Below are 24023 nucleotides of genomic sequence, written 5' to 3' on the forward strand. Positions count from 1 at the left end.
TGTGGCTTTCTTTTACTTAAAACGCTGTCCCTCACATTATTAAATAAGGGTCAAAGATTTATAATTTTTTTTATAAAGGTGTCTTCAACATTTTTATAAATTTGTGACACCCAATTGTCAAACTCTTGAGCCACAAATGTCTGCACATTGTCTTGTGGCTGTCGCCTCTCACAGAAGTGCAACTCTCAATATAATTTCATCAAGTCAGTTAATACTGTTTAATAAATAGGCCAGAAAATTAGCTGAGAGTTTTTCTTGGCAGGATACGGCGTGCGACCAAAGTTATGGAAGATTGTCCCTTGAATCACTAAGGCAAACCTTGTTGAGCGTCATTTTACATAAAGCAATCACATAAAAAAGTTATAAATAGAAAAACTTCCAAAGTTCTCCCACAGACAGACAGGGAAATCGGAACATCCAAAAGAAAAAAAAAAAAAGGAAACAAAACACAAACATTCCTACGACCCATTTGCTTCAAGTTCTTGATCATACAGTACTCGACATCTTTGGATATTTTACAATGTACAACTCCAAATTGCAGCCAAGAGAAAACAAAACGAACTAACCAGTCGTCTGAAAAATTGAGTTTATAAGAAGTCATTACCTTTACAAAATAAAAACAAAAGCCCCAACACCACTGGATTCTAATTTGTTCATCTTCCCTTGTTTTCTCTTAAAGTTTGGGTCAGCCCCACTCCCTTGACTGAGGAGGGGGTACGTGGGCATGTTGGCTGGTGGGTCCCAGAAGCGAAGGGCAGAGATGGAGACGGGAAGCTGAGAGGCGCTGCCCAGCAGATGACATCCGAGGACCACAGGGTGTCAGCAACAGCTCCCTCTGCTCAAAGGGCCAGAGGTGGTGTGTGGAGGCAGGGGTTTCTTCCAGAGAGTGGGGGAGCTGGGAGAGTGACAGAGTCTGTGGTCTTCTCTGGCCTTTTTGTTTTTTTGTGTGTTTGCTCAGGAAGAAGCCAAGGCAATAGGAAGAGCCGAAGTCTCTGTGCCCACAGCTCCAGGGCTGGGGACACCAGCCCTTGCCCACCCGCCCAGATGAACTCGCCTCCCTTCTGGCCTACTGAGAAACAAAAGCAAACTCAGCAAGAAAAGGGGCAGGGCAGGAAAGTGGAGAGATCAGGAAGGCCCCAGCTGTCTTCCTTCTCAGGATGGCTACCCACCGGAAAGCCCGGGTGAGGGGGTGGACAGCCTTCACTCACAGAGCCCTGCACGCCCGTCCTGGAGCCAAGGCTCAGACTCCCCACACCGGACAACCGGCTTCCTCCTCGGGGGGCCAGGGAGGGGCTGTGGGTGTTCAAACACAGCAATGCCAAAGCCCCGAGAAGCCCACAACCGAAAAGCGAACATATACCTGGGTAACTGGGCGCTTTGTTTCTGGGAATCAGATGGAGGGAGGCAACGGCCAGGTGTTGAGAGGTGGCCTGTCTTTCTGTGTTGGCCCCAGGAGTCCTAAAAAACTCCTTATGGCATTGCCGGGGGTATGTGGAGGTGGGGACCATGCTAGGTGGTCGTCTCCGGATGTGCCCCTAGGGGAGGTAGGATTTGGAGTTCCCCAAAGCTGCTTGGGGGCTGTGGACAAGCCACACCCAAGCCCTCTTCCTCTGTCACCCTGTCTAGCATGGCCACATTTCTCACCTGTGCTAATGTAAAGATGGTTGTGATAAAACTAAGTCCAGTAAAATAGTATCACCAGGGGCATTAAGAGTGCAAGCTCCTGCTCTCTTCAGGCTTCTCTTTGGAGGGATGGGCAGATATGAGCATGTGGGTGGGTGGGAAAGGGAAATGAAATCACCAGCCCTCTTTCACAGCAGGGAGAAACTGGGGTACAGAGGGTGAAGAGGTCCAAGGTCACAGGCCAGGGAGGGGAAAATGGGCCTGGATTCCAGGAGCCTCGCTCCTGACTCCAGGAGGCCTCCCAGCCAACAGGGCATCTCCCCTAAGGGTCCTAGGACCACTGGAGACCGGGAAAATGAAGCCATTAGAACCGAGTTAGCAGGGACTCCACTACAGAGCAGTGGGGCCCACAGGTGTGTGTCTCAGGACCCCACCCTCTTCCCTGCTCCATCCGGTCTGCATCTGGCCAAGCCACCTCCCTCCTTCTAGACCCTCACAGCTCCAAGGTGCTTTGGGACACGTGGCCTGGGGCCCCCACTGTGATATGGGCCCCTGTGGATTTCTCTTTGAGGGCAGGGAGAGGCAGCCAGGGAGAGGCCAGGCCTTTTGGGAGAAGACACCCATCTCAGACACCAGCAAAGGGGAGGCAGCTGCCTCAGGAGGCCCGGAAAATACCACTCCTGCTGCTATTTTTTTTTTTTTTTTCTTTTTCTTTTTTTTTTTTCCTTTTGAAATAAAAAGTTCAGACCCATCGGATGGGGCAGGTGGGCCTGGGAGGGGACGGGGAAGCAGGACCGGGGTGGACAAGGACCAGCCTAATTGTTGGCTTCAGACATGGAGGCCACGTGGTTGAGGCCGGCGAGCCCCGGGAGGCCGGCCAGGCCCGCGGCCCAGGGGTCGGGCAGCGGGAAGTAGGGCCGCGCGGCGGCCACGTTCTCGGCCAGCGCGAAGGCCAGGAGGCCCCCCGCGTTCCGCTCGGCCTCGAGCTGGGCGCGCCCGAACAGCTTCATCTGCGTCTCCTCGAACTGCCGCTCCAGCTCCTGCAGGCTCAGCGCGCCCTTGGGCGCGGCCAGGAAGTGCTTGGCGGGGCTGGGGCCCGGGAGGCACACGGCGGCTCCGCCCAGGTGGCCGCCCACGTCGCCCAGCGCGGGGGGCATCACGAAGGCCGCCTTCTCTGGGGCCGGGCCGCCGGGCCCGAAGAGCAGGCTGGCAGCCCTCCAGGCCGCGGGCTTGCGGCCGCGCCGGGGCCGGGCCATGCGGCAGCTCTGGCGCTTGATGTGGCGGTGCAGGTGGTCAGAGCGCGTGAAGCTCTTGTAGCAGAACTCGCACTGGTAGGGCCTCACGCCCGTGTGGATGCGCATGTGGTTCTTGAGGTCGTAGTTATGCACGAACTTGGCGTTGCAGTGGATGCACAGATAGGGCCGCTCCCCCGTGTGCTTCCTCATGTGGATTTTCAGCTTGTCCTGCCTGCAACACAGAGCCGGAGTCAGTCCCTGCCTGCAACCCCCGGGGCCGCCCCGGCTCTCTGCTGCCCTCCCTCCAGAACCAGCCAAGGCTCCCTACTGCTGTGGTGTCAACGCCCAGGAATGGGACCCCGGCTAGAATTTACCTTCAACTAGGACATGGAACAACAGACTGGTTCCAAATAGGAAAAGGCTGTATACTGTTACCCTGCTTATTTAACTTCTATGCAGAGTACATCATGAGAAATGCTGGGCTGAAGAAGCACAAGCTGGAATCAAGATTGCCGGGAGAAATATCAATAACCTCAGATATGCAGATGACACCACGCTTATGGCAGAAAGTGAAGAGGAACTAAAAAGCCTCTTGATGAAAGTGAAAGAGGAGAGTGAAAAAGTTGGCTTAAAGCTCAACATTCAGAAAATGAAGATCATGGCATCTGGTCCCAATCACTTTATGGGAAATAGATGGAGAAACAGTGGAAACAGTGTCAGACTTTATTTTTTGGGCTCCAAAATCACTGCAGCCATGAAATTAAAAGACGCTTACTCCTTGGAAGAAAAGTTATGACCAACCTAGATAGCATATTGAAAAGCAGAGACATTACTTTGCCAACAAAGGTCTGTCTAGTCAAGGCTATGGTTTTTCCAGTAGTAGTCATGTATGGATGTGAGAGTTGGACTGTGAAGAAAGCTGAGTGCCGAAGAATTGATGCTTTTGAACTGTGGTGTTGGAGAAGACTCTTGAGAGTCCCTTAGACTGCAAGGAGATCCAACCAGTCCATTCTAAAGGTGATCAGCCCTGGGTGTTCCTTGGAAGGAATGGTGCTAAAGCTGAAACTCCAGTACTTTGGCCACCTCATGTGAAGAGTTGACTCATTGGAAAAGACTCTGATGCTGGGAGGGATTGGGGGCAGGAGGAGAAGGGGACGACAGAGGATGAGATGGCTGGATGGCATCACTGACTCGATGGACATGAGTCTGGGTGAACTCTGGGAGTTGGTGATGGACAGGGAGGCCTGGCGTGCTGCGATTCATGGGGTCGCAAAGAGTCGGACACGACTGAGCGACTGATCTGAACTGAACTATGTGTGTGTGTGTGCGCGCCTGTGCGCGCACTAAATCACTTCAGTCGTGTCTGACACTTTGTGACCCTATAGACTGTAGCCTGCCAGGTTCCTCTGTCCAAGGGATTCTCCAGGCAAGAACACTGGAGTGGGTTGCCATTTCCTTCTCCAATGCAGGAAAGTGAAAAGTGAAAGTGAAGTCGCTCAGTCGTATCTGACTCTTAGCGACCCCATGGACTGCAGCCTACCAGGCTCCTCCATCCATGGGATTCTCCAGGCAAGAGTACAGGAGTGGGATGCCATTGCCTTAGGCCCCCTGAAAGTCAGCAATCTTTCATTGTCTTCCAAGTGGGCAGCCACTTCTGATACTGGATTGCACTTTCAGCTCCGCTCTCTCCAGGCGACGGGGTCTTCCCTCTGGGTTCACCTGGTCCCATCCCAGCCCCTGGGCTGTTGAGACCTGCCTGTCCTCAGCACTAATCTGAAAGTTCCAGATAGCAGGCACACATTGTTCAAGTCTCCAGCGCTGTGGTTTCTTAGCTCCAACCCTGGGCTCTCCTCTTTGTCTGCAGACAATTCCAGGGTTTACAAAAGAGCCAGGTGCAACAAGAATGCAGCCTAAGCTAGGGCAAAGCTTTGCAGGGTTTAAGTGGTATTATTCAGAGGTAAGCTATGATGTGGCAGGACGCCTCCCATAGGGTGTGTGGGAGCCCCTACTCCAGCTGCAGACCCACCGCTAACTGAGTGACTTTAGGTGAGTAACAACCTCTCTGCACAAGAATTGAACCTCGCATGAGACATCAGTTCCTGGTGTGCAGAGATGATGCACAGAAATTTGGGTTCGTGTTGAGCTGGATTCCACACACCTCCTGGTGGTCTTGAAAGGAGGACTGACATCTCAAGACTGTTCTTATAAAGACTGAATGCCGCCTAAACCAGCTAAAGGAGCCTTTCAGGCTAGCCGAGGTGGAGTCTGTGGAGCCATAACTCTCTTCGGCCTTCTGCACCTTCCTTGACCAGGCCCCTCAGGCCAGGAAGCTGGGTCGTCTCCCACCTCCTCCCTGCAGGTGTGGCTTGGGTGGAGCGTCTGCCTGTCATTTTTGGCTCAGGGTTGATGTTGGAGCAGATGTAGAGTCCAGGCACCCGCCCTAAAATGGCCAGATTTAAACCACACTCAGCAGCAACCCAGGACGCCAGCGGGAGTGGGTTCTGGCCGCGTGGTGTCCCCCCGGCCACTAGAGGTCTCGCTGGCTCTCGTTTTTTTCTGACTAGCTCCCCAGGGGTGGAGCAGGAGAGAAAAGGACTTTCATGAGCATGCTGGGGGGGAGCAGGGGAGAAGGATCAGGAGGATGGATCCGTCTCTAGAAGGCAGCCGGGCACCTGGGAGGTGAGGGCGGAGAGGGGGGCGGGCAGGGAGGAGGAAGGGAGGGTTGGTATTCTCCACACGCCAGAACCCCCACCCCCGGGTCCCTGCCCTGCCCACAACCCACCAGCTGCCCCTCAAGTGCACAGTGAGTACCCTGCTGTGACATCTCATGTGCCCTCCCCCCACCAGCATCCTGCTCTTAGGGTCTCCGTAATCCATTTTTCATCCAGGTGATTGGATTTTGGAGCAGGAAGGGGATTTAGCGTCTAGGCTAGTGGGCCTCAAAGGTAATGAGCCATTATCAGGGTTTGATGAAGCACGGAGGGCTGGGCTCCCCTCCCAGACAGCCTGAGTCAGGAGGTCTATGGGGAGAGAGCAGAGAATTTGCATTTTGAACAAGCTTTCAGATGCCACTGCTGCTGCTGCTGGTCTGAGAACCACCTGCCTAGGTTAATCCTTCACTTGGCTGGGGGGCAAACAGTGGCTCAGGGAGGTGAAGTCCCTAAGGTCACCGGAAGGATAATGACTGAGCTGGGACCAGAAGTGCCCAGGCCTCTGTCCTAAGTCCTGCGCTGTGGCCTGTGTGAACATGTTAAGGGCGGGGTGCAAAGTGCTATCTGTACCCCTGGAGTATGCTTGGGTCCCCACACTTTCGCGCAGGCTCTGATGAGACGCTGATGCTCGGTACTTGGCCAGGCTCACTCACTGGCTGAGAGACTCCATCCTGGAGATTCGGGGCCTGGTGGAGCGTCACCAGTGGGGCTTTAAATACATCCTCTCATTCAGTCCTCACTGCAACCTTATAAGGTCGATTAAAAAAAATTACTATTATATATATTTAATAGTATCGACCCTGAGGGTCACCCTCAAATAGTGGACAATGCAAGTGGTAAATCTTCAAATGTCAAGGGCCTCCTTTAAATATGCACTGCTCTTCTGAGCTTTTCATTACGGCATCTAAAATAAATCACATCTCAGTAGCGATTGGCCCAAGTATGTGAGAAGTGCTGAGAAGGTGACTGTAACTTTGTCTCATTGAGTGCCTGCTTGGGGCAGGCGAATACACCATCTCAATGACTCTGGAAGGTCATTATTCACAAGCAAGGTGTAGTCAGGACAGGGGGCCCCTATTAGGGGTGTGGGAACCCCTTCCGGCTGCAGATCTTCCACTGACTTGCTGGATGACCTTTAGGCAAGTTACTTAACCTCTCTGTGCAGAGTTGAACCTAGGCCCAGACATGAGTTCCTATTGACCAGGAATCTGGGTTTGCATGAGCTTAATTCAACACACCTGGATCAATTTCCTCACTTGGATCCCAGAAGAGATGGGGGCTCAGAGAAGTCAAAGAGCTTTCCCAAAGGTACCAGGCAGTGAGGGGCAGAGGGGCCTGGAGGCCTAACTGGGCGGGGTTTGTTTGCAGGCTCTTTGGAGGATTTCCTACGGAGTGTTCCCAGCCTGAGGCCTGTAGGGGCTGCCTCAAAAAGTGCAGCCCAGACAGTCACACCAGGGCATCGGCAGCCAGCCTTCTGTCTCCGGGGCCAGAAGCCTGGGCCAAGCTGTGGAAGCAGCTCGGCCTGGGCAGGAGCCGCTGTCCCCAGGGGAGGCTTTTCCTGAGAGCAGTGGGGAGGGGAGTGGACGGAGCTCTTAAGTTAGTCCTGGAAAAAAATTAGCGATCATTTAGTTTACCGGGAGCATGTCTGAATCAGGGGCTGAGTAACCTGCATCGCTAGCCGTATGCTTCCCAGGACCTTGAAAGCACTGATCCAACCTGGCCCATTTCCAGGGAGGGAATGGCTTTCTAAGGTGGCCCAGCCTCCTTATTTCAGTAACGGCCTTTCCACATGGATGTGACGCGCAAGTGTGTTGGCTGAGCTGGGCCTCTGCTCAGCACACTCCAAGAACCAGACCAGGTCCTTAGCTGCCCTGGGCCTCAGTTTCCTGACCTCTAAAATGGGAGGCTCAATATGTCTGTTAGTTGCTCAGTTGTATCTGACTCTTTGTGACCTTCATGGATTGTAGCCCAGCACACTGGAGTGGGGTGCCATTCCCTTCTCCAGGGGATCATCCTGACCCAGGGATCAAACCTGGGTCTCCTGCATTGCAGGCAGATTCTTTACTGCCTGAGCCACTAGGGAAGACCTTTAGTGTTCTGAGAATGTTTGCATCTGGGTAATGGGCTAATACTGAATCTCTGGCTGGCTGGCTTCATATATCATGACTCTTCTATTCTTGATCTGCTGGCGGAGGCATCATGAGTGAAGCTGGCACGTTCCAGCCTGACTCTCAGCCAGTGAACTCTTAGTCACTTTCCTTCAGAGCTAGGAGTCCGGTGGTTCCCCTTAAAATCTTCCAAGCCCCCAAACCCTGTCAAATGGCCTCTGTGCTAACTCACCCATTAAAATAGCTTTTCAGTCTCTTTACAAGCTCACCCCTTTCAGTTACAAAGGAATAAGGTCTGGGGGCCCTTGGTGACTATAGTGCACAGTACTGTATTGTGTAATTGAAAGTTACTAAGAGGATAGATTTTAGATGTTTTCAGCACAAAAAAAGGTAACTAAGTGAGATGGGGGGTGTGTTAACTAACATGACTGTGGGTAATCATTTCACAATATATATGCATATTAAATCATCACTGTTGTACACCTTAAATATATACAGTGTTAAATGTCAAATGTGTCAATAAAGCTGGAAAAAAGAATCACCCTCTCTCCCTTGCCAGTCCCCTGTCCCTCCTCACGGTACTGCACCCACATACCACACAGACTGCTGCTCCCCCAGTGGGCCCTGCTCCGGCCAGCTTTGCATCTTTGCATCTCTGCCGGCAGGAGCTGGACTGCCGGTGCCCCCAGCTCAGAGCCTGCCATATTATGGGATGGATGCTGGGCAGCCCTGGCTCCTCCCCCTTCCGTGCGTATCTTTGGACACACCACGCTCCATCCTCAGGTTCCCACCAGATGTCCAAGCATAGATGCGCTTCTTCCTTCCCAGCCGTGAGCCCCTCATTCCCGCCCTCCTCTTCCCTGCACCCTCGTCCTTCAGCTCTGCCCTCACCCTTGCAAACTGCCGTGCCCGAAATGCCTACCACTCCTAATCCCCGGGATCCTTCAAGGTCAAACTTAAGTGCAGTCTTTCATAATAACTTCCCCTGTCCACCCAGGTCTCATTCTTTGCCCTGACCTGCCAAAGCACCTGAACACTGCAGCCCAGGGCAGGTCACTCAAGGAGCAAGGAGGGAGCCACAGAGGACCACGTGTCTGCGTCGCCTTCTCCTGCCCTCTAATGGCCACTTACATATGAGCATTGCCTGCCCAGCAAGTCCTGAGCTCTAGGGGCCCTGTCTCCCCATCTGCATTCTGTGGCTCCCACTCAGCCACACGGGCGCTCCTGGCCGGCGGGGACGCTTGTCCAGAGGCTGTCCTTGCTGTCTTTGTTTTCCAGGCATGTTATTCCCAGGGCAGGGCCACCGTGTGTGCTGTTTCCTTAGCTGCTCCTCATGCCTGTGGAGCCACCATCCTGTCCCTGGCTCCCAGGGACCTGTCTTGTTAGGCGCCTAGACAGCAAGATGATGCAGGAAGCAGCAGATTCATGGGCAAGGAGCACTGGCCCCCAGCAGATGCAAAAAAGGGACCCAGGCTCAGGGACAGTCCTGCCAGAACTAATCGTGTGCTCCGGTGGAGGCGTAACTGTGCAGGTGATTATACCCTATCTCACTAAAGCCCATGAAGTCAGAGTTTCCATCATTCTTGGGAGGAAGTGGAGGCAAAGAGAAGTGCCGTAATGGGTCCAGGGCTTTCCTGATCTTGGGTGATAAATGGGGTCATAAACCTGGGTGTGAACTTATGGAGCACTTGCTTCAACCCCTCTGTGTTACGTGGGGGAACTGAGCCCAGAGAGGGCAGGAGGCTTGGCCAAAGTCACACAGCTAGTCAGAGGCAGATCTAGGCCCTGAAGCTGGAGTTCCTGATCACCGTGCCCTGTCCAGGGGGTTGTAGCCCCTGGGAGACACTGAGCTCTGTGTTCCCTGCCCACCAGACCCTGCTCTCTTCCTCCTCATCCAGCACATGGCCCAGATGGTACCAGAACCTGCTCGGATAAGAACCCACCAGATGCTCTGGAGTTCCACCCAGTGCTGACCACTGAATGTACGGTGGGTGGTCATGGCTATGGCCTGCCAGTGTGGGGCCGCTTCTCAGAACTCCCCAGCCCAAATCTGACACGCTCCTCTCTTGCCCTGTGCTCTGGTCTGCCATCTCGTCCCTTTACCCCGCACGGGAGCCAGCCCAAGTCACATCCATGCAAGCCCCAGTAGGCATTCCCCCTTCCAACTCCAAGTGCTCCTCTTCGAGAAAGATAAGCCAGAACTTGTGGTCTCATTCCCCTGAGTGAAAGGAAGGGGTCGTGGGTCCTGGAGGCTCCCAGGAAGGAGAACGCTTTCCCAGCACCACCCATCCAGACTTCTTGGTAACCTGATGGTCGGAGAAAAATTCTCTTCCTGCTGCCACTGCTAATGACATTACATTATCTTAATAAGGTCTCCAGAGCTGCCAGGGGTGGGAGAACTAAAAAGAAAATACAGGAAAAGAAAAAAAAAGCAGCAACAGCCAGGATCCTGGCCTTGCCTTGAGAGCCAACAGCTGTCAGGCTACAGGGCAATCAGCAGCTGGCTTGCACTGGGCGTTGGGGTTGGAGGGTAAAAGCCGCAGGCTTTACGGGGTGTCCACAGGGGATTTGGTGGAGACTGGGGGAATTGCGGGGCATCAGAGACTGACACTTCAGGGCACAGAGGTTGCCCATCCTTTTCCAGGGCCTCTGTGGGACCTCTGTTGTCATGGGGACTGGTCTCTTTTCAAGTGTTGCAGTTTCTTGACTTCACAGTCGTCGCTCCAGGCACCTGGGAGAGCCAGGTTTCAGACAGGATGCCGGGGGGCTGGGAGGGGACCCTGCCCAGTGATGCTCTCCAGGGGCTCCCTGGACAGGCTGCCTGCACTCAAGGACCCATGTGGCAGGACAGGAGGAACCAAGAGTCTTCCAAAGCCTTCATAGACTCAGGGCCAGGCCCAGTTGGCAGTGATGACTGGGTCTGGGGCAACAAGGAGCGGGAGGGCCCTGCGATGTGGGTGGGCAGGGAAAAGCCCCTCCAAGCACAGCCACATCCTAGAGGACATGCAGAGAGGACGAATACCTTCCCATCTTCCCTGGCCCACGTATTCCCTACTCCTCAAGGCCCATCCTAGGGCACCTCTGGTGGCCCCTGGAGTCTCGACCTTTGGCCTGGGCTTCCAGATTTTCAGATGAGGGGGGTCAGGGGCATCTTGATCCAGACTGCCTCTGCCCTAAGTCCTGGAGTTCTCTCTCCCAAGTGAGAGCCACGGGACCAGTTTCATCAGGATCTGTCTGTCTCTGCAGCCGGCACAGGCCCCGGCCAGCCTCAGGCAGAAAACGGTGACCTTGGACCAGGCTGGGGGAGTGGACACATAGACTCAGGCACAGACAGAGGGCTTGGAGCCCAGGTGACCGTAGGATGGTCAGAGCTAGGAGGGGCCAGCATGGGGCCAGAGATACACACTCTCTTTGAAGCCACTGAGGCCTTTTCTGGGGCACCAGGGTTGTCTCAGAGCTGGGAAAACCAGTGTGGGACAACCGTGGGCCTGGCTGAAATCAGGAACCCAGAGGTGAGGTTCCTGATGCCAAGGAATAGACAACATGCTGGTGGGAGGCCTCAGGCCCTTCTTGGACACCCATAGAATGAGAGCAGCAAGTGGGACCTTAGGGGTGGAAGGGGCTCTGTCGGAAGGCCCTCTGCCATGTTGTGCTGCTGTAGTCATGAGGAATGATGTTCCCATGGGGCGTGAACATGCTGGAAGTGGGCACTGGAGGCCGAAACTCAGAGCCTGAGCCAAAAGGCCACCTTGCGGGGAGACATAGCTCCCAGGAGAGAGGGAAAGTGGGTCAGCATCAAGAAGAGAGGAAAGGAGACCTGGCCAGAGGGCAGAAGCTCAGCTGTAATTAGGCGAAGACTCAGGCCCCAGAAAGGGAAATGATGTCCAAGAGAAGGACAGGAGGGCAGCAGGTCCCGGGTCCCTCTGCCTCTCGGGCTCCAGTCCATCAAGTGGCTTTGCCTTGCAAGGGAAACTGGGAATTCTGAGTCAAAGAGGCAGCAGCTGCGGCTTTAAGTGGAGCTGGGGAAGGAGGGTGGGGTTACAGCTGGTGGCAGTAAGGAGTCAGCTGCAAAGGAGGTCCCCACGGAAAGGCTGCGAGGGGACTTGGCTATAGCGAGAGTCACAGGCAACCCCAACCTGGATGGCCAGGGTTGACCCCGACCTGGACAGCCAGGGTTGAGGCTCTCTGATGTTTGAAAGGAATCCTACAGGGCAGCTCTGGGAGGAGGCAGGAGGGAAGCAAGGAATCAGTGATTCTGAGGAATGTGATGGGGAGGGGTGTCAGGGGGTGTCCATCATGTCCAGCCACAGCCCACAGTGAGAAATAAGAGTCCCCAACCTCCCCCCACTCCCAGTATCTCTGCTCTGAGGAGGTGCTGGAGGAGAGGGCGGGTCCCAGAACTTTTCTGGTCTTTCTCAGGAGGGCCAGTGCCCAGTGGGAAAAGAGTGAGGGGAGTTGCGGATAGAGGTGGGCATGGAGCTGCTTCAGCTGGAAGCAGGCCTGGGGACCCAGATGGCTGAGCAGGATTAACCCGAATGGAGGCCAGGGCCCCGGGCTGGAGGGCTACTCTGGCCTGGAGGAGCGGTGAGCCTGCCGCCAGCGGGCACAGAGGCCACCCTCAGTGATCAGCAGGAATGTGCTAGGAGGGAGGGTCTGGAATGCGACCCTCCTATGTAACCCCGCATGGAGGCTAGCTAGGCCAGAAGGCCCATGCAGAGGATGTTCTGGTGTCAAGAGGGTGAGAAGTCTGACTGTCTTGACTGACCAAGTTAAAAACTTTCCCTAGGGAAGGCAGGGACTCAGCCCCACATGGCCCTCATGGAAAGCGGACTGTGGGAAAGACCCAGAGGAAAGTGGGGGAGGGAAGGGAGATGGGGACTTGGGGGGTGGGGTGGGGGGAGGGGCAGGATCCCGTGGGGTACCCTCTGATGCAGCACCTCCCACTGAAGTTACAGTCCTGGGTCTCCCCTGCAGGGAGGGGTGTCCCCAGTGTCCACCATCTGCTCAGGGGACAAGCAAAGGAGGTGGAGCCTGGATGGCAGGACTCAGGGGCTGGCTTTTCTGGATCTGGCCTGTGAAGACTGTCCACGTCTTAAAGCCATTCCCAAGGGGCTGGGCTTGGAGGCACAGACTGCTAGATGGATGAACTACACTTGAATTTGGACTGGGCTCTTGCTTGTCTTCCTTCTGTTATCCCTGTGCTTTTTTGAAACCTTTCAGGTGTTCTGTGGATCTAAGGTAAATGCAGGGTGGGAGGTGGGGGTGACATCAGAGTGGCAGGGCCTTTAGTGAGGAGTACCTGAGAGGGGGTGAATCTTAGGGACTTTGGGTCTAGCTGCTCTGCAGCAATGAGAGAAGTGAGCACTTGAGGTCAGCACTGCTGGCTGGAAGGGGACACACCCCCAGGTATGGGGGGCCTGCCCTTCTACACCTGGAAATTCTCCATTTATTGTCAGCCTGGAGCAGCTGGGAGAGTGTGCTGGAGTTTCCTTCACAGCAGCAGCTGCGAGGGGACCCAAGGCCACCTTGGAAACAATCAGAGTTGTCCTTTGAAGCAGTCACCGGAAGAGCTTGCAGAGCTGTTTCCACAACTGTCATCTATTCCCTGACCCTCGCTGGCAACCTCAAATAGAGTTTTCAAGCCACCAGAGACAGCGAGTCTCGTGACTTAGCAGGACTCATCTTGTTTTTCCCCTCAAAGCATTGCCCCTGATTTGATAATCTACCTGATTCAAAACACAGTAGTCTGTCCTCAAAACTGAAGCTTTGGGTCCACTGAGGAAAAGCAAAAGAATGAGCTCTCAGCAATTCCCAGAGCTAAAGTGCTAAGAGGACATGGGGTGGCAGCAGCGCCACTGGGGTCAGTGTGGGTTTCTCCAGGTGGGTTCCTTGATGGGGACAGTGGCAGTGTGGGAACAAGACCGGGACTAGGAAGTCACTGTCCCAGGGCAGATCCCACCAGGCTCTGTCCACGTCAGAGAGCACACTGAAATGACGAAGCCCTGATGCAGGGCACTCACCAGGACCTTCCCCACCGTGGACATGGCTGTGAGGGTCAGCCTCACATCAGTGACCACCATTGATACCAACAGACCTTATCTCCCCCAAAGAGGCCCATTGAAACCTAGCCCTGGACAAATCGGACCCCAAAGGATCCCACCAGTCAGTTGGGATCACAAAAATTGTTGTGCAGAGAAGGTATATAATACTTGAGTGCTGAATGGAACACAGTCCAGGGAAGATGAAAGGTTTATCATGTGCTGATTTCAAATTTCCACTTTCATAACAGCATAAAGTTAACCCTCTTCCTAACACAGACAGTCAAGGGGGACCTCATAAAAGGAGGCACATCCTGAAGGTCTGACCCCACATAGGACTGAAAGGGCCTCCGGGGGTCTCACTGAGGTTCAAGTCCTAGCCCTGCCATTTCCCAACTGGGCTTAGGGGTGGCTAATTAGCTAATAGGAGACAGATCACCCATCTGTGGACAAAGGCCATGGCCCTCCCTGACTTCCAGGACGTGGCGGGAGGGGTAGTCTGAGGAATCCACTCAGGAGAGGTCCTGGCATGCTGACTGTGCTCCAAATAAAAAAAAAGGGCGGGGAGGGTGGTGCTGCTGCACGCTATTGGGGAGCTTCAAACTGGCTTCCCTGGGTCTGCAGTGGGAGCTTCCCTACTTCCGCCTTAACCAGACGGCTCTGCTCGGATCTATTTCATATCTTGGCCTTCCACCTAGCAGGGTAATATGAGAAAATATTTGAAAATCACTGCGCCTGGTAATGCCCAGCACCTATGACAATGAGCTTGCTGTGCGGCTACGACCCCGGTGGACCTCCCCTGACCTGGGTCCTTTCCCATCTCGGTGGCCCCCTTTCCATCCGGTGGCCCTCGACTCTCTCCACCGCGCCCCCGGCCCTCCAACCCCCGCCTCCAGCCCGCCCCGCCCCATCTCGCCCCGCCCCCGGCCACCAGCCTTGCCCTTTCTCTGCCCCCATCTCGCCCCGCCTCCGGCCCTCCCAGCCCCGCCCCCGGCCCGCCCCCGCCCCATCTCGCACCACCCCGCCCCCAGCCCCGCCCCAGCCCCGCCCCTGCTCCGCCCCCGGCCCGCCCCGCCCCGCCCCCACAGGCAGCTCTGCGCACCTGGTGAAGCGGACCTCGCAGATGTTGCACATGTATGGCTTCTCCCCGGTGTGGGTCCTCATGTGCCGCGGCAGCTTCCCCGCCCCCATGATAACTTTGTGGCAGATGGGGCACTGCTGAGAGGCCTTGGGCTTCAGCTTGCGCTCCTCCACCAGCGGCCAGGGCGGGAAGAGGCCCCCCAGGTGGGTGGCGCTCAGGAAGTTGAGATAGGCACCGTAGTCATTCTCCGCCTTGATGGGGCCCAGCGGCCCCCCGGGAAGGTCCGGGAACATGTCCTTGAAGAAATCGTTGGGGAAGGGCGGCGGTGGGGGTGGGGGCAGCTCCTCCTTCTCCTCCTCCTTGATCTTGCGGTTCTTGATGACCAGGTCCAGGGGCCCACTGTCCATGGGCTGCTCAGGCAGCTGGGCAAAGGCACCGAAGTCCCCTGGCCAGAGGTGCGGAAAGAAGTCCGGGGCGAATGGAGATAAGGAGGGTCTCCTGTCGGGGAGGCTGGCTTTGGGGTACAGGTTCTCCCTCAGCAGAGATTCGATGGAGAAGTCCCGGATCACGCCCAGGTGGCTCGGGCTGCCGGCCTGAAAGGAGTCGGGGAAGTCCCTGGGTGTGTCCGAATAGGCCTTCTCCGAGAGGTGGTCCGACTTGGAAGGGCTTTGGTGGCAACTGATGTCCTGGGGGTCAGGCAAGTTTTCTTGATCAGCAAAATCCTCCGTGTCATCATCGTCGTCCTCTTCTTCCTCCTCCTCCTCCTCCTCTTCGTCCTCATCATCGTCCTCCTCGTCGTCGTCGTCGTCCTCCTTGTCCCCCCCGGGCTCCATGATCTCCAGGCACACGTTCACGATACACTGGATCTCCAGCATCCTGGCGGCGTTGAGGATGTGCTTGACGTTGGAGGCGGTGATGGTGAGCGTGGAGGTGTAGGCGAACTCCAGGATGGCGGCCAGCGCCTCGGGCTGGACAAAGTCGATCTCGTAGACGTAGGGCTGGCTGGCTAAGGTGCCCGCCGTGAAGAGCTTCTTGAAGTACTTGCTGCAGGCGGCCAGGACCGAGCGGTGGGTGCGGTATTCCTGCTCCTGCACCACCAGGAGCACGTCGCACAGCAGCCCGTCATGCCGCTGCTCATTCAGGCTACAGAGGACCTCGCTGCTGTGGTTGGGGAAGGGAATGCCGATCAGCTCGTCAATGCCATTGGCCATGTTCTCAGCCGGAGCCCTGCAGGGGCACACACAGGAAGAGACTGAATTAGAGGACCTGGCTGGAGGGGACACCAGCTCTGGGATCCTGGCCCAGAGAGGCCAGGCTGGTGGGCCTAGGCGGTGCTCTCCTATCCCACACCTGCCTTTGCTTGGGGCTCCCCTCCCTCCTTCTCTGCTAGGGAAGCTGACCCCTCTTCCTCAGCTTTCCCCACTCTAACCTGTCACTCAGAGCCCCACTCCCAAGTGCCTCTTCTCAAGGTACTACTGGGCTCTTCCCAGGACCCTGAAGGCCCTGGAAGCTAGGCCCCTCATCAGGCCAGCTGGCGCCTGCCTTTTAGCAAAGGCTATGGAATCTCCTCTGGGTCACGATTTCACCAAATTCCACTTTGGGAATGTGCAAGTCCCGAACGCGAGGCTGGCCGGCCACGTGAGACTCCGCTGCTCTGTGTGCTGCGGGAATGGGGGCCACTCCTGACTCCCACCACGTCTGCCGGTCAGGGGCCAAAGGGGGAGTCTTCTCTCATGACTCGGGGCTCCCGCTGGGAGAACGCTTTGGTTTATTTCACAGATCCTCTGCCTCCTGTCACAGACTCCCATTTTGCTGCTTTGGCTACTGATGTGGCTGTACTAACAACGGGAGTGCTAATGGTAGCTGAGTTGTTCCCCGGTCCAGCTCCATCATGTTGAAGTCTCAAGCCCCAGGATGTCAGAGTGTTACTGTGTATGGAGGTAGGATCTTTAAAGAGGTAATTAAGGTTAAAACGGGGTCCTAGAGTGGGCTTTTATGCAGTGTGACCCCCAGAGGGGAGACCATGTGAGAACATGGGGCGGAGGGGGCGGTGGAGGCGGGTGGAGACAGCAAGCTGAAGAGAGAGGCCTCAAAGGAAATGGAGACTGCGACACCTTGATCTTGGACTAGATCCAGCTCTCTAGAACTGTGCGAAAATCAGTCTTGTTCTTTAAGCCCTGCTCCATGGTACTTTGTTATCACAGCCCTAGCAAACTGACACAGTTACTAGAAACCTTAAACCAATTTTGTGACCCCTTTTTTGCAAGGGAATGGGGGCCTTACAGCAGGTGGTTTGCCTTCTGCCCTCAACTTCTGGCTTCATCTTAGTCGATGAGGTTTCCCTTCACTTGCCATTCTTGGTTTTTTAAAAAACAGTGACCTCCTACATACGTATATCTCGAGCCATTTGATAAATATTTATATTCAGTGTTAAATTCAAGTTATATTTGGTATTAAATTCAAGTGCATTGTTAGCTAATTTATCATGTCAGTATTCTGTTACTCTCAGGGAAACATATCCCTGTGGGGAGAAGCCTCTTCTGAGATACATCAGGATTATCTATACATTAAACACAGTGTGGCCAGGGATAGCTGCTAGGAGGGAGGGGGGTCAGAAGGAGGGGTCCGGGCAGAGGACAGCAGGCACCCACTCCCTTCAGGGAGCAGAACAGAGTCAATTTGGACAACAAGCCACCTTAATTTTTAATGCCAGGACATGGAGGGCCCTGCTACTCTGGGCAAAGCTTGGTCATGGCCCATAGATAAATCCTAGCCAAGACCTGGCCCTTCCCTGGGTGCAGTTACAGTGGGGAGAAAAGAAAAAGGAAAACAAAGCCTGGAAGCCCCACGGCTCAGTGGCAAGAGCTCTGGGAGTTCCCATACACTTATCTTCTGGGTGTTTCTGCCCTAAGAAGGCAGATGCAACAGAAAGGGACAAGGGAGAAGTGTCAGAACCACAATGTGGGCCCCGAGTGACCTGGAGGCACCAGGGACCCAGTGGGGTATCAGGGTGTCAGGGTGCCTCCGCCCCCTCCTCCCTGCTTCTCTATGGGTGATGGAGGGCCTTAGCCTTCCCTGAGCAATCCCACCTGGGCAGGTGTTCAAGCCGTTTCCTAGAGCAAAGGCCTTGCTGTTTTCCTGCTGTTTTTAAAAAGGACCAGAGGCCCTGCAGGCCATGTGTTTGTTGCCTGAATAGTCATTGGGTTTCTTCCTGAACGCGGCACTGCCCTGGGGTGTGGGAATGCACAGAGAGCAGACAGAGCAGGCCCTGCTCTAAAAGAGCTTACAGGGACATAACAACTATGAAAAAGGTGGAGCAAGATCCACCAATGAGGAATAAGAGAGCACCACACATCTACCAGAGTGGCTAAAGTAACAGGAAGTGACAACACCAAATGCTGGCAAAATCATAAAAGACATTGCTGTGTCCGCCTGGCTCTCTCTTGGATCACTCGCTCCGGGGGATGCCAGCTGCCATGTCATCAGGACAGTTCTATGGAAGGTCCACAGGGCAAGGGGCTGAGCTGTGTGAGTGACCACCAGGAGACTGGGTCATTGAGCCCCAGTCAAGCCTTCAGATGACAGCAGCCCCCTGACATCCTCACTGCAACCTCATGAAAGAGACTGACTCAGAACCACTTAGCAAAGCTGCTTCTGAGATAGTAAATGTTTATTCTTGTTTTCAGTTGCTCAATTTTAGAGTAATTTGTTATACACCAATAGATAACTGATAATCCAGGGAGATAACAGACGATACAACAGGCTATCCAGAGGCACTATTGACTATTCATAGACATTATAGACCTGTGATATTTATCAGGATACTTTCTGGCAATGGCAGTTAAATACTATCTTCTAACAAAATCAGTATATTATGACACTTGTTTGATAGATGGAAGTAGATGTATTGAGAAAATGATACCTTTTTCTAATTCCCACAAAGCTGCCCTAATGGTAGCAGGGTCCTGACCCTCAGAGGACCCTTTTCCTCTGAAAATGCCATTTGTGAATGAAACGCCCCCTCAACTGTTAAAAGCCCAAATCAGTAAGACCTCAAGAAATTAGTTCTTTCAAGCAAGTTTTCTTGCTTGCCAAGGGCTAATTCATTTAAAGACAAAAATGATTTTGAAATGTTTTTCAGGGAAAAATTCCTGCAATTCCTTAGACTCATCCCCATGTTCTTAAGTAGAGGAGTTGGGAACCCACTGGATGGGATGGGAGTGGTCAGGGTCTCGCTCGAGCGCTCCAAGGGATGGATCGCACCATCCTGACTTGACATGTCCTGCCTCCCAAGCTTTGGGAGCCTGGTCTGCTAGGGCCTGGGGGTCAGGAACCACAGCTGTGTGACTTTGAGAGGCCCCACCACCTCTCTGAGCTTCTCTTTTCTCATCTTGTCATTGGATGGACAGGGGAAATCTGATACTGGAGTCATGACCGTGAGGAGGGGCTTCCCATGTGGCACTGGTGGTAAAGAACTTGCCTGCGAATGCTGGAGACATAAGAGGCATGAGTTTGATCCCTGGGTTGGGAAGATGCCCTGGAGAAGGGCATGACAACCCACTCCAGTATTCTTGCCTGGGGAATCCCATGGACAGAGGAGCCTGGCGGGCTACAGTCCATGGGGTCACAAAGAGTTGGACATGACTGAAGTGATTTAGCACACCTGCACACACGACCTTGAGGAGCTAGAAGCACAAAGGGAATCTGGCCATGAGGAGGGGGGCAATAGGCCTGGGTGACTCTGGACTTGAAAGCTGGTCTATCCAGCAGTGACTTCTCACCGTGGCATGGTTTGGAGTCTTTGTCCCACTCCTGGAGGAACAGAAGTAACCATAGAGCTGGGAGGTGGGGGCTGTTTTTCCTGGCAGGAGGTAGCAGGGGAAGGGGGGCTGTGGCTTGCTGTTTTATTGACTTTTGCGGGAGAAGTGCCCCCACCCTGCCCTCTAGAAGCTTCCCTGGTGACCCTGAGATTCCCATGCCTGGAGGGTCTGCAGACAGCAGTGTTCCAGAAGGACTGAACGTCCAGCCCCCCTTCCCACCCGGGCCCTCCCTCCCATGGCCCAAGTGAAGGTACTCTGTCTCCAAGAATAATACGCTCAGGAAAGAAAATCACACACACACGAAAAGCAAAACCAAACCTCTTAACAGTTAGGAGAGGCTCGTAGGAAGGGGCTAGAAAAAATACAGAGCCCAGAAATAAAGGCAGAGGACAGAAAGGGGGAAAGAGGCGCTTGAAAATGGAGCAAGGGCACAGGTGTGGTCCCCATTCCAGAGGATGTGAAGCCCACCACAGCCTCCCCTGGGTATGTGCCCTCAGTGGAAGGTTCTAGAAGCCAAGGTGTGTCCATATAGCTTATCTGGCAAGAGCAGCATTTCTCAGCTCTGGCCTAGGTTTATTCCATTACAGCATGAGAATATCACTTGCCTCAGGTACTCTACCTGTCCCCTTCCACTACAGGGAGCTTCATCATGCCCTCAACTCACCAGCGAAAGAAGGGGAGGGCCTGCTCCTACGATAGGAATGGAGACGAGATGGGGGTGGAGCCTTTGGAGAGAGAGGGCCTTAGACTTCAGAAATGCATTGAAAAACCTGGCTCTAGAAGTCCTCCAGAACTAATTTTTTGAGTGTGACTTGAATTTTTGTTTTTCATTTGTGTCCTATTCTAATAACCCTATCATTTAAGCAAGCAGGCCAACATTTCTAATAACAATCAATACCAGCTACCATTAATCAAGTGCCTGTAACATGTCTGCCATTGAACCTCTAATCCTTCTTCACCCAACACAACCCTGAAAGGTACACATTTTTATCATCACTTCCAATTTGGCGGCAAAGAGTATGGAGAGGGTGAGTGACTTGCCCAATGGCAGACACAGTGTCTGAGCCAAGATTTGAACTTGGCTGCTTTGGTACCAAAGCTCATGTTCATTCCTCTTTACCATGCTGCTCCTACAAAGTCCATATGGGAGTGAGGGTTGGGACCCTACTTGTCAGAGGTTTAGAGATTTAATCAGAGACAGAGCTGAGGGGTGTGCACCAGGGGGCCTGAGACCCATGGAGGCCTGGGGGACTCAGGGCTGAGGGCACATGAGAAATAAGGACAGGGAGATAGCAGACCCCTGTGGGTTGGGGGATCCAAGCAGGTTTGCAGGAGGAGGGGCCCTTTCTGAGCTGTGAAAGATAGAGAGGATTTTGTTGGGCAGAGAGGCAGGAAGGACCAGCCCCATAGCATTTGGATCTGGAAAACTTTGGATCTCTAGAGTCCCCTCTGAAAGTGTGTTGAACCTGGGTACCGAGCAGGCTCTCACAAGAACTTGCTCTCAGCCAGCATGTGCCTGAAGTTGGCTGATGGCCATCTGACCACAGGGGGCTTCTGATGGGAGGTGGAGAGTGAGGACCCTGCTTTCAGACGTCCTGGGTCACTTCTGGCCTCGGGCACTTAGTATCACCCTCCTGAGCTCAGTTTCTTTATCTGATCGTGGGGATGATAATAATGTCCACCCCATAGAGTGGCTGGGCCGATCAAATGAGGTCAGTGCTGCTCGGACAGAGGAGGTGCTCAACCACTGCTGGCAATTATGAAGTCCAGGAGGGACCAGAGTCCTAACAGGGGTCTCGGCAGAGGGAGACAGGATCATACCAGGAACTAATTTGCTTTCTGTATAGTTTTGCAGAGATCACACTATTTAATCACCTCTCCCAAAGACACTCCCAGGGCTACCCTGGCATGTGGAGGACATCATGATCATCCAAGGTCCTTCCATATGTCCTGTCTCATGGACTCCTAACCCAAAGAGGCAGGCAAGGTGGGTAGAAACTTTATGCCTATTTTACAGATGAAGAAAATGAGGCACAGAGAGGAGCTGATGCCCAAGGTCACACAGCACATTAGTATCAGAGCTAGAACTAGAGCTAGATGCTTTGATGCCCAAGCTTGTGCCCCCAGCCAGGTGTGGGGCTGCCTGGCTGGTAGGTGCCCCATGTTCTAGGGCTGGCTTTACTAGGAACATGAAGTGCAGGGATGGGTAAATTTTGTATACACTCCTGCTGCTCTCAAGTTTGCTTATCTGGGAACTGGGGAAGTAATTGCATGGCTCTCATCTGCTCCCGGGCAGAGTTTGTCTCTTATATGTCTGTATCATTACCAGGATGCTATCAAGCAGGAACATGGCAGATGCTGAATGAACAAGGTTGGTTCAAATACATGGTAGGGAGAGGCTTAAAGTCACAAAAGGTGGTAAGAAAAGAAAGAAAGTGAGTCACTTAGTCGTGTCTGACTCTTTGCGACCCCATGGACTGTAGCCTGCCAGGTTCCTCCATCTGTGGGATTATCCAGGCAAGAATAATGGAGTGGGTTGCCATTTCCTTCTCCAGGAGATCTTCCCAACCCAGAGACTGAACCCGGGGCTTTCCTGGTGGCTCAGACGGTAAAGCGTCTGCCTGTAATGCGGGAGACCCGGGTTCGATTCTTGGGTTGGGAAGATCTCCTGGAGAAGGAAATGGCAATCCACTCCAGCACTCTTGCCTGGAAAATCCCATGGAAGGAGGAGCCTGATAGGCTACAGTCCATGGGGTCACAAAGAGTCGGACACGACTGAGCGACTTCACTTTCACTTTCATTCCTGCATTGTAGGCAGATGCTTTACCATCTGAGCCACCAGGGAAGTCCCTACAGAAGGTGGTGGGCAGCCCCAATCCTCTGCCTCAGGGACACCTGATATTTGAACAGAACCCTATCATTCCTAAAGTATTTCTATCTGTTCATTTCATCCTTATTACGATTCCCATTTGGTGGGGATCAGAGAGGCTGAGTCATTTGCCCTGAGTCACAGCTTGATTTCTACTCCAGTCCCATCTCTTTCCTGTCCTCCATGGTTGCCTCAGTGATGTGAATTTCAGGACAATTCTATTGTTGTGATGCACAAATCCAGCACCTCCTTGAATCACGCTCAGGTGAGCAAATCTGGGGCCCAGAATGATGTTTCCATCTGCCCCATGGCGAACTGGCCCCAGCTGGCAGGCTCTTTCTGCCCTGAGAGTGCCCCCCTCTCCAGCCTCTAGCCCCTCCCCTGCCCAGGCCTGGCAGAATCAGTGTCTCCAGGAGGGCAAGGGTAGGGTTCTGTAGGGTCAGAGAAGGCATGTGGATTCTTTTCCATATTTGGGAATGAGGCTAGGTAGCAGCTGGCTGCCTCCTCTGAGCAGGTTCTTAGTGTCTCTGTGGTCCGTATAGGCACAGAAACCTGCCAGGGGCTGGTGGGCCAGGGCAGGGCCAGGGCAGGGCCAGGGCAGGGAGGACTGGCCCAAGCAGCTGGCCGGCCCCATGAAGCCCTGCTGGGCGCACCCTACCTTGGCAGTTCCCCTAAGCAGAGCAGCCACACCCCTCGGCCTTGGAATGCCCCAGAGGCTGGGGCCAGACATGTGGGCTGGAAGGCTGGGCAGGGCCTCCTCTACTTCCAGCCTGCGCCCCGCCTCCCAGAGCACCTCCAGCAGAGGGCTGCCCCACCTGCCCTGCCACCCTGCTAAGACATGCCTGGAGCCCACGGTCCCCAGTTCAGCCTCGGGCCCAGGGCTTGGAGCTGCCTGGTTTCTGTGAAATGAGCTCTGGGTTTCCCTCCTCTGCCAACGATGACGGCCATGCCAGATGCTCTCCGACGGCTGGAATGGGGGCCCTCTCTGACACACATGGTCGTGCCCCCTTATTCTCTGCCTGCTCACCCCCCCACCCTCGCCAATGCCTGACCCCTCCACTCACAGCACACCATGTGAAAGGGCAGAGGCCAGCCTGGCAGGCAGGCACTCCTGTGTTCCTGACCCCACACAGAGGGCTTCTCCCCACATCCCGACTCCTGGGGGGCCTGAGCTTTTGCTCCTGAGACCAGATATTCGAGTCCCCACCTTACTGCTGTCCGAAGCCCCTGACTTACCATGCTGCGTGTTTGTGGGGCACACTCACCTTCCTCTATACATTTTCTTAGGATCCCCGGGTACAGAAGGAATTATTTGGCCCACGTGCTGGTGAGAAACCTAAGCTTGTACTGGTGAAATGACCCACCCAGGGTCACAGAACAAGGTAAGGAAGTGACAGAGACCCCAGACCCCATGACTTGTCACCCACGCCCTGCCCACTGTCTCCTGTGGCATCTATCTCTTTTTACCCCGACCCTCACCATCATTACCCCTCCACACCCCACACGGGTTTGGTTTTTATCAGAACGAGGTCTAGGAG

General features: G+C 54.3%; 1 protein-coding gene across 10 annotated transcripts in view; it reads right to left on the reverse strand.

The window, feature by feature from the left end:
• Positions 1-569: 569 nt before the first annotated feature.
• ZBTB7C (zinc finger and BTB domain containing 7C) overlaps positions 570-24023 on the reverse strand; it is a 382751-nt gene continuing 359297 nt past the window's right edge. For all 10 annotated transcript variants that reach the window (XM_024984588.2, XM_059881078.1, XM_024984587.2 and 7 more), the window contains 2 exons: positions 14818-16023; positions 570-3090 (listed from right to left, as the gene is read on the reverse strand). In XM_024984588.2, the coding sequence (XP_024840356.1) occupies positions 2439-3090; positions 14818-16007 (1842 nt within the window). In that variant the 5' untranslated portion in view covers positions 16008-16023 and the 3' untranslated portion in view covers positions 570-2438. The remainder of the gene's footprint in view (positions 3091-14817; positions 16024-24023) is intronic.

The sequence above is a fragment of the Bos taurus genome, chromosome 24, assembly GCF_002263795.3.
Source record: "Bos taurus isolate L1 Dominette 01449 registration number 42190680 breed Hereford chromosome 24, ARS-UCD2.0, whole genome shotgun sequence".
Lineage (NCBI taxonomy): Eukaryota > Metazoa > Chordata > Mammalia > Artiodactyla > Bovidae > Bos > Bos taurus.